This window comes from Hordeum vulgare, chromosome 2H, assembly GCF_904849725.1.
Source record: "Hordeum vulgare subsp. vulgare chromosome 2H, MorexV3_pseudomolecules_assembly, whole genome shotgun sequence".
Taxonomy (NCBI): Eukaryota; Viridiplantae; Streptophyta; class Magnoliopsida; order Poales; family Poaceae; genus Hordeum; species Hordeum vulgare.
This window is the reverse complement of record NC_058519.1, coordinates 230,586,246-230,596,744: the sequence shown is the minus strand read 5'-3', so window position 1 is coordinate 230,596,744 and position 10,499 is coordinate 230,586,246. Positions and strand designations below refer to the sequence as shown.

Genomic DNA, 10,499 nt, shown 5'->3' with positions numbered 1-10,499 from the left:
GCTATTCCGGTCAACATCGAACACATCGCATAGAACCTTTTAATGAGACTAAATCTTCTATGCAAAACATAAATAAAGCAACCGTGAGTAGAAAGGTACTCATTAAGTCTTACATCAGAACTATCTACATATGCATCATGTATTAATGAAAGGGTTGTGGGATTTGATTGCAGCAAGCCAACTTTGACTCTTGGCTAACCTGTACTACGACTACAAGTTCTTTCTTTGAGGTGGGATAGTGCACACGAGTCCACATATTCACCAGTCAATACACCACCATGGATCCACTCTCGTCTCCCTACGAGAAGGCCATCCATAGCTCTCACACTTATCTTGCATGTTTTAGAGTATCCATTAAAATTATCTATGTACCACGTAATGTTTCCAAGTAGTCCATATCCGAGGACGCGGCTATTCGAACAGACTAAATCACCCTCCAGGGGTATAATTCTTCACACGTGCTCTAACCACTTAGCACCATATGCACGTCATGCATCTCGACAACCTTCAAGCGGAAGCACTGGCGTGGGTGTCGGCCATGACCGTTAACCACACAAGACCCTAGTCCAGGTTTATCGCCTATTTGAGACTCAACCCGCAAGGAAGTCCGGCCGAGGTTTCCTCTACGGCCCCAAACGATGTGCGCAGGGTTTGCAAGCCCACCATCCGGGTGCCACTTGGTACACCGTGCCACTGTGTATCTACTGCAGAGAAGCCTACCCCGTCGGGCAGAGCTAAACACGGCCACCAACACTTTTCCTACAAACACCAGAAACTAATTGCAACTCCTGGACAGAGATCTAGGCAATTAATAGGCCGAGCGTGGTCATATTTCAGGGCCCAATGCATGGTAGTATCTTGTCTTGGATAACATACACAGAACTCAGTTCTTAAGGACGGTTCCAATGAGACAACCCACCATGTACTCCTACATGGCCTCTCATCGCTACCTTTACCAAATCGGATTCACATCTTTACTCACACACTGTAGGACATGAACACAACCATTCTGATTCATCATCCAGATGGATCCGACCCGACACAACTCTAAGCATAGCAGGCATTGTAAGCAAGCATGAATGAGTAAGCACAAGAAGGCTCAAGCAGTTGCTAATCATGCTAAGTGGTTTCAAATATTTACTATGGCAAAATCAGGTCATGCAGAGGAATGAGTTCAACTACCGATAACATGTTACAGTTGAATCGTGTTTCATCTAATGCAATAAAAGAGAGCAGGCGCGAGAGAGTGGGTTTATATCAGTATGTCAAGGGGGTTTGCTTGCCTGACACGTGTGAAGATAGCAATGAGTCTTCATCAATGTCCACGATCCCATCGTCAGAACCATCGTCTACCAAGAGGGAACAGTACCGGCAACAAGAAAGAACAATAATTACTTCACAGAAATGCAACACTACGATGCATGAACATGAAATGAAGATGAGAAGTGGTAGGGCTAATATAGCTACCATTTCTTAGGTTGAAGCTGGATTTGAATTAGAATTCAAATATCACTTCAAGCAAGGTATTTTCCAGATACCCTTTTAATTTATTCGACCTCATGCTCACGTATAACTTGTTTTAGCATGCATGAAGATGGCATTTTGAGGTACTGGTTTTCCTAGCTCAAGGTTTGGTCATAATAATTGAAGTGGAATTCAAATAGGTATCAAATTCCAACTCCAAACATATTTATTAAATTTACCCTAATCATCATTTTTCCTACTTGGTGATGTTAACTTTCTGAAACATGCATTAAAATGCCATCATCAGATTCTTTGGATTTTTCTGATCATTTTTCATATATAAATTATTTTCGTTGGACTTACAGATTATTTTCTATGATTTTTAGAAGTTTTAGGCATTTTCTGGAATTATTTTATAATAGGAAATTACTTATTGCGTCAGCATTACATCAGCAGGTCAACTGGCCTAGTCTAGGTCAAACCAGACGTGCGGGGGGCCACACGTCAATGTCATAGTTTAATAAGAGGGTTTATTAACTAACTAACTAATTAATTAGAAGTCAGGCCCGTCTATCAGTGGTTGTGGGGCTTAGTTAGTTGGTATCATTAGAAGTGGGCTTCGGATTGGCACGCGGTTGGGTTATACGAGTAGCTAGAGAAGTGTCGCATCCATTCCAACCCAGCCACGGGCCAGGAGGTGGCCGGAATGAGGCCGGCGACGAGGTAAGCGGCGGCCGGAGCACGGGCTTGAGCGGGCGGCGGCTGCAGGGCAAGAGTAGGGCAGGTGAGGGCTTGACAGCATCTACGGAGCTCCAGGAGCTCGTTCCCGAGCTCGAATGCGTCCGTGGCACTACAAGGAATATGCTAATACACGACGCTATTTTTCGTCTCTACATCGTCATGGTTTTTAATTTACGACGATCTCACGACGAAAAACCAAGCGTCGACAACGGAACGTCACAAATGAACAGCAGCGACATTTTGATCAAAATCGTCATAACTATTACGACAATTCCTGGATTTTCGTGACCTTTACGACGATCCTAAATCGTCGTTGGCAATCAAACCTAGTCCTACGTGGCAAAATTACGACGAAATCAAAACTTCATGGTTGAAATCGACCCAACCCATTTCAATTGATCACATGGGCTGGTTTTATTTTTTTGGGCTTTTTCTTATTGGGCTTCTTTTTGGGCCTTAGCCTATTTACAACCACTTTAGTATTTTTTTCGAATTTTTTTATCATTATAATTCGGGCCCTGACCTTTTAATGCCTAAATACATCTTATCCAGTTTCAGTTTTGGCCTTTTTTTCATTTTTGAATTCAGCAACTTTTTGTTCCACAACTAGGTTTCATTTCTATTGTTGGGTCTTTTCAACCAAATTATTTGTCCAATATTAAATCCTACAATATTTCATATTCAAAGCAAGAAAAATCCAAGTTTAATTAAAATCATCCATCATATAACATCACATAATACATCTCCCAGGTTTACATAACACAATAACTATCTCATGAATACATTTCTTTGCAAACTAGGTATTGAGTGCCCTCACGTGCTTGCACGCGGTCTCGGCCCGTCCAGGGTCTAAAGCACCAGTTCCTGTATGGGGAGACCCTGCCCTGTGAAAGTCCATTACTCTCTTGCTTGATAGCTGCAAGAAATGTGCAACGAATTAATAGAGGCGGATTTTACAGCAAGAAAAATCAACAAAAATGTCTAAGATACAATCATGCTAGAGACCACAGCTACGCAAGGAAACAATCATGAAGGTAAATTCATACGGTGCGGCAGCACTGGTGTGGGATTGGCCGTAAACAGTAGAGCCTCCATGGTCAAGCCAGAATGCTACACAAGCTAATAGATGGTGCAACCAGCTAAGTACGAGTTTACTTGTCGCTGGAATGAGTCCTCTTTATGGGAGATTTGTTTGATCTTAGGAGGGACGGATTGGCGAGCCCAATGAATTTAGGAAGAGCAAGCATTCACTCCACTCTGCCTCACAAATTAATACTTTCTTTATAATTAAATATACATTGACTAAAGAAAACACATGCATTTGATACTTTTTTATCCCCGAGTTTCATCTCATCTGGCGGTACCACAGTTTAAGTAAACTGAAAGCAAATTAACAGCTACCATTCTTGTATTGAACAAAATTAAGGCACACATATGTATAAGCAGATCAAGGCTAGCTATGAGCAAACTGCAGATATATGATATACTTTTAGCTATAGCCACATGTTAAATCATGTTTCCCCCATCCGGAATTAGTTGATGCTCAAACGGATGTATCTAGACGTATTTCAATGCTAGATACATCCGTCTTGGCGTCAACTAATTTCGGACGAGGGAGTACTTGACAATAGGGATATATAATTGTGATATTTTAGAAAGAAAACTTGAATTCGCTCGAACCAAAAAGTGTGTTAGAACCTTGTTTATTTTGTATCTTTAGCAAAGTGTTAAACCAGGACCTGATGCAAGCACATGACCTGCTGTAGTTTCAGTCATCTACAGTGCTGCAACCTAATAAGAAGCACGATAGTAGAGCCATGGTAAGTGGCAGCATGTGGTATAGCTTGACATGGGTTCAGACGGTGCACGTCCTCGTACTTCCTGCTGTATCGACAACATGGCTGTAAAAGGGGTGAGGTGCATTTGTGCAACAACCTAACCCAACTGAAAGAATAGAAAAAAAGGAAGGCTCCCAAGAAGGATTGCTTGGGATTTTATCTCCGACGAGTTTTTTTCAATTTTTGTGTGTATCCACTGGAGTTCACCGTGCAAACAATCTAGTTGGACATTATGTACTGCTGCATGTTGATAGAAATAGAAATCCAAAAGGGGTGCTTCGTTTTTAGTCAAAGTTTAACCATGCACGTAAAAGCTGAACCAAAATGTGATGTGTAGGCATTCATATGTATGTACAATTGATTGCAAGTGCTGATCTATGGGTAGAGAGGGGAAAGAGGGGTAGCTCACCACGTATGCCCGCAAGGCTAGGAGGGGAGGGGGAAGTAGCCATCAGTTATCCCCTCCATGTGCTGGAGGAGAGAGGAGGCAGGTGTGAAGAGGGATGGTGGCCTGCTCCTCCACATCATGTGTTAAAGAGGGCTCGTCCGGGACGGACGCGTTGAGGAGGGGGTTTCTTGCTGCTGGTGTCGAGGATGCTCTCAAAGTAGATCTTGAGCTCAGCGGTGCTGCACACGCGCTGCAGCAGGTCCCCTGCACAGATGTTGGATAGATTAATGTGTGGGTGTTTAACCATGAACCAGATTCAGTCAGAAACAGAAAAAGGAAATGCCCATACCACTTGATGGGATTAACGCCGTAATTTATCAAAAAATGATGGCCGTTTCAATTTATTCAAATAGTACACTAACTTGCTAATGTCGTGTGTTTTGTTTTGTTTTGTTGAGAAATGAAATAAGTCATCAATTTATGAATTCCACCATGATGAGTAATCGAGCAGGGCAAGCAAACAAAGGAAAGCACATACAAATTCAACCAAAATGCGAGAGCTCACCACGTACGACCACTGGGAGGGGAGAAGATGTAGTAGGTAGCTTGCCATTAGCTTTTATCTGCCTCCATACATGCAAATGCAATTGATCTCATACCAGCTACAACTTAGCTTAGAATCAAATCATGCAAATGATTTCATCTTTGTTAATCACAAGCAAGTTAGCATGTGGAATGGTCCCAGCTTGTTCAAACCATGAAAGTTGCACAAGTTAAGCTAAAGAAAATTTAGACAAAACTTAGCTTTTAGCTATCTAGCATGTACACAACATGAATTAAGTGTCTATAGTGCCCTGTTATCGAAATCTATGCTACGAACCAAACGAAAAGAAGAAGCAACATACATACCCATACACTTGAACTTGGTTTGATGTGTTTAACTACCCGACAAGATGCCGATAAACAAACTCTAACACCAAGACGTCGCTGCCTTAATTTAGCCTTTTTACTTTAGCAGCAAATCAGTGAAGAAATGAATCTAGGTTAGCAACAGGTGGGGCTTGTAGGTGGTTAGGTTGGCATCCTCACCAGATGAGAGCAGATTCTCCTTGCACACACGCCTTCACACAGACACAGCCAAATCAGATGCCTCAGCTGCTCGAGTGTGGATCCGGGGCCTAGGCCGAGAAGGAGAAGGTGGGGTCGGTAGATGGCGGAGATCAATTCAAACGCGGAACTTATCCTTTTTTTATTTATCTTACCATAGAGCATTTTTTGTTGAATGAAGTATTTTTTATATGCACATACCCACACGTAAAACGTATCACTATTTTTTTGTATAAATTGCTCATACGATTCTCACCTAAAGGTCCAATCCTAGATGTCAACTCTTTTGTACCATTGTCGTGTGTGAAACTGTGAATACGCCTACTAGGGTCCCTACCACGTCCAAATCCAAACACGTGGAACATGACGCGACTCTCGATCGATAGTTCCGATATTCAATAGCAACAGCAGCAGGAAACAATCAAAAGAGCTTCTACCACTAACAAAAGAGTGACTGGGAAATAACAACAGCAGCAGGCAACAATCAAGAGAACTTCTAATCGATAGCTCCCAAATTTACCATGGAAATACTGACTTGGTTTCCTTTCATTTCCTTTCCAACTTCTACCACTAACAAAAGACTTATTCGCGTGAAGCAGTAGCAGCCATGGGGATGAGGGCTTCCTTGTCCACCTGCTGCAGCAGGAGCTTGTACATATCAGATCTTTCCCATTGCTCTGGACAGTAGCAGATCAAGTAAAGGACAAATAATAATTAGCTATGCATTTTGGAAGCTTTGTTACTAATTCGTAAAACAAAGTTTTGTGCACAGGAGGAAAACATCATCTCCGGTAGGTATGTACTCGTGAACCAATAATTCACTCATGTCAGAAAATTCAGAAGCATTTGAGCTTATCGGTGAGCCCGGCCAGCTCCACCCATTTCTCCAGCGCCGTGGCCGACGACAAGAACGCCGACTTGGAGGAGTTGATGTCGCTCTTTCTCACTGCAACAAGAATGGAAATAGAAAGTGGAAATGTTTTTGAGGGATCGGAGATGATGTTCAGGACCCCTTTTCCTAATTCTTGCAGTGCTAGAGCTAAACTGATGAAGTATATATATACTTAATGTGAACAAGGAGGACAAGGAGCAGTAGAAGCTGTTGACCACACTCTTCTCCTCACTACTTGAGCTGAACTGTTGCGCACATACAGTGATAGAAATCAGTCAAACAGTTATGTGTGTAAGTGTAAGTATCTCTGCTTTTGTTACAAGGGTGTTGCCTTGGAGAAAGCTGCATTGACGTTCTGCACTGACGGTGCGTCGGAGCCGGGGCCGAGGACATCGCTGGCGGCGGCGAGGTCGTCCTTGTCAATGGCCTGCCCCACCTTGCTTAGCTTGTACATCAGGTCCTGCAAGTACCCTTTGGATAAGGATTAATTGTCAGCACTAGTTTGCAAAGCATTGCAGATAGGCACTGCTACAAGGCATGGCTAGTTTAAGGCTTTAAGCTGATCGATCAAGCTGGCCGACCTGTCTCGGCGGCGGAGGAGCTGATGATCACCTGCTTCTGGAGCCGCTTCTTCTTGTCCTCCTTGACGTGCTCCAGCAGCTCCAGATCGTCATCGGCCTCCAGGATGGCGGCCCGCGCGGCGCCGCCCGAGGAGGACGCACCGGCGAGTGCGAGCATGACCAGCAGGCACGACACGATGCCGCGGCGCCTCCCGACGACGACAGCGGCGTCCTGGCCTGCGCTCCTTGCCTCGGCCACCCTTCTCAACGAGATGGGTTTCTTGGCGACAGGATGCAGCAACGCGGGCACCTCCTGCGCCGCCGCGGCCGGCTTGCACGCCGCCACCCCGCCGCACCCAGCGAGCGCCCACGCCTCGGTGACCATGGGCACCATACTAATTAGCTTCGTGCGAAGGAGCCATGAAAGAGGGGCAAGCCCTCCCTGGCTAGATGCGCCCATATCGACGACCGCGTATGTACCTTTTCCTCCACTTGGGGGTGGAGCTCGACTGCTTCATGCATCCAAATCGACGGGACGGTGAGACCTTCCTTCGCATCATGGCGGCGAGACCTTCCTCCACTTCCACCGACAGGTAGAGCTCGATTTGGGGGAGAGGAGTGGAGGAAGAGGATGGGATTCGCCGCCGCCACCGCTCAGATCGGGAGAGAAAAGGATAAGGAAGAGGGGGCAGAGATATTAGGGTAGGCTGTGGGGACGAGGGCCAGAAAAATTTGGATGGGCTTCGCGCGTTTAGTTTCATAGGCACGCGCGCGGGGGTATTTTGGTCGGCCCAATTGGCTACCCACAGTCGGATAGATGGATATGTGCGGCCAGGGAGAGGAGTTCGTGGATGGATGGATGGATATGTGGGTTGGATAGCTGGATGGATGGATGGATACATGCCACGTCATTGATCCATGGTACAAACGTTTCCACCAATAGGAATCCAGCTCATGTAATTGTGTTTTCCAGTTTTTTATAACTTCTAATTTTTTCTACCCTCTTGGATCGACGATCAAGGGAATCGCAGCTTTTTTGATGTTCTAATTGTGTTTGGCCCGTGACATATAATGGACCCACGAGTGACATGTCAACATAGTTAGAACATGTTACGACATTTTTATAATCGTCGTAAAAGTTATGACGATCTCATCTTATGTGGTTACAACGTTTTTGACTCACATCGTCATAATTTACATGTAGATTTGATCCCCTCAAACGGTTTACGACAATCTCGGATGAAATCGTCACAGATTTATGATGAATTCATCAACGACGTATAAAAAACGTCATGTATGAGCATATTTCTTGTAGTGTGGTGGACCACAGCGACGGCAACGACGGCGACGGCGGCGAGGGTATCTCAGCCATGGTGGGGAACGGAGCTACGGGGCACGGAAGAGCATGGGATGTGAGGGAAAATGAGGACAAGCTCACGGCGGTTCGCTCGTGTTGTTGGCAGGCTCGGGGGTGCGCCGAAGGGAGAGAATCGACGGAAGAGGTCCGGCGGCCGGAGGTGGAGAATATGGCGGCGATGGCGACGACAGGGGGCCTCCGGGATTGATTGTTTCTTCTAGGAGACGCGGAGGAGCACGGCGGAGCTCTCGGACATGGTAGGTGGGCTAGAGGGACCGGTGGCCACAACTACGATGGACGGCGGCGACAAGCAGCGCTCGGCCATGGCCGGGAGAGAGTGAGAGAGCGAAGGAGGGGAGCCCGATAGGGGTGGAGAAGTCATAGGGTTTTCTGGGGCATCTCCTACGAGGGGATAAGCGCGGGGAGGCAGCAGGAGGTGGAGGCCGCATCCATTCCCACCCAGCCACGGGCCAGGAGGTGGCCGGAGTGAGGCCGACGACGAGGTAAGCGGCGGCCAGAGCACGGGCTTGAGCGGACGGTGGCTGTAGGGCACGAGAATGGCAGGTGAGGGCTTGACAGCATATACGGAGCTCCAGGAGCTCGTTCCCCAGCTCGAATGCATCGCTAGAGGACCGCAGCGCCGACAATGACGGCGACGGTGGCGAGGGGATCTCGCCATGGTGGGGAACGGAGCTACGGGGCACAGAAGAGCGTGGGATGAGAGGGGAAATGACGACGAGCTCACGGCGGTTCCGCTGGTGTTGTTGGCAGGCTCGGGGGTGCGCCGGAGGGAGCGAATCGATGGAAGAGGTCCGATGGCCGGAGGTGGAGAAGGTGGCGGTGATGGCGATGACACGGGGCCTCCGGGCTTGATTCTTTCTTCCAGGATACGGGGAGGAGCACGACGGAGGTATGGGACATGGTACGTGGGCTAGAGGGACCGGTGGCCACAGCTACGATGGACGGCGGGGACAAGCAGCGCTAGTCCATGGCTGGGAGAGAGCGAGAGAGCGAAGGAGGGGAGCCCGAGAGGGGTGGAGAAGACAGAGGGGGCTCTGGGGTATCTCCAGGCGAGGGGATAAGAGCGGGGAGGCAGTAGGAGGTGGCAAGCAGGAGGTGGAGGCCAGCGCACGCGCTGCTGCCACACAGCTGCTCGGGGTAGACGACGAGCAGGGGGAGGCCCTGGTGGACTGGGCCGACCAGGTGAGCGCAGGTTAGTTCTTCTTCTCTTTTTCTTCTATTTTCAGCTTTTATTTGTTTTCTAACATTTGTTTTCAAAAAAAATCAAATCATTTTATAAAAAATGTTGATATATTTTTATGTGACTTAAATATAATTGTCCAGTGCCACATAATAGTTTTTGGCATTTATGGAACCATATTTATATATAGTAAAATAAAATCCCATTTATAATAGTTGTTTGATTAGTTCAAAAACCAATGTAATTGTTTCTCTGATCCAAAATATTTGTTGACATTTTTATCTCAGTCCAATGTTTTCACAAAATACATGGAACATTTTGTTGGTGCATTTTAAAGCAAGTTTTATATCGCTTATTTTCCAGAATTTGGTTCCTAGGGCTTGATCACTTCCCCATTTCAGATTCAATGCAATTTGAATGCATGCATGAATATGCAATGGAAAACAAGGTAAACTTGGGCTGTGACAGCCGGGGAAACTTCCCTCAAAGCCATCGCCATCACCAATGATCCTCTCATCGAGAGGGGGTCAATCTCCATCAACATCTTCATTAGCACCATCTCCTCTCCAAACCCTAGTTCATCTCTTGTATCCGATCTTTGTCTCAAAACCTCAGATTGGTACTTGTGGGTTGCTAGTAGTGTTGATTACTCCTTGTAGTTGATGCTAGTTGGTTTATTTGGTGGAAGATCATATGTTCAGATTCTTAATGATTATTAATACTCCTCTGATTATAAACACTAATATGCTTTGTGAGTAGTTATGTTTGTTGCTAAGGACATGGGATAAGTCTTGTTATAAGTAATCATCTGAATTTGTATTCGTTTGACATTTTGATAAGTTATATGTTGTCTCTCCTCTAGTGGTGTCATGTGAACATCGACTACATGACACTTCACCATTATTTCGGCCTATAGGATGGCATTGGGAAGTAATAAGTAGATGATGGGTT

At 46.0% G+C, this 10,499-nt stretch overlaps 1 protein-coding gene across 1 annotated transcript; it reads right to left on the bottom strand.

Moving 5' to 3' along the window:
- Positions 1–6,374: 6,374 nt before the first annotated feature.
- Positions 6,375–7,384, bottom strand: LOC123429970 (thylakoid lumenal 16.5 kDa protein, chloroplastic-like). Its single transcript, XM_045113931.1, has 4 exons — positions 7,012–7,384; positions 6,762–6,901; positions 6,603–6,675; positions 6,375–6,484 (listed from the first exon to the last, which is right to left on the bottom strand). The coding sequence occupies exons 1-4, from the start codon at positions 7,382–7,384 to the stop codon at positions 6,375–6,377; spliced, it is 696 nt and encodes a 231-aa protein (XP_044969866.1).
- Positions 7,385–10,499: the final 3,115 nt, after the last annotated feature.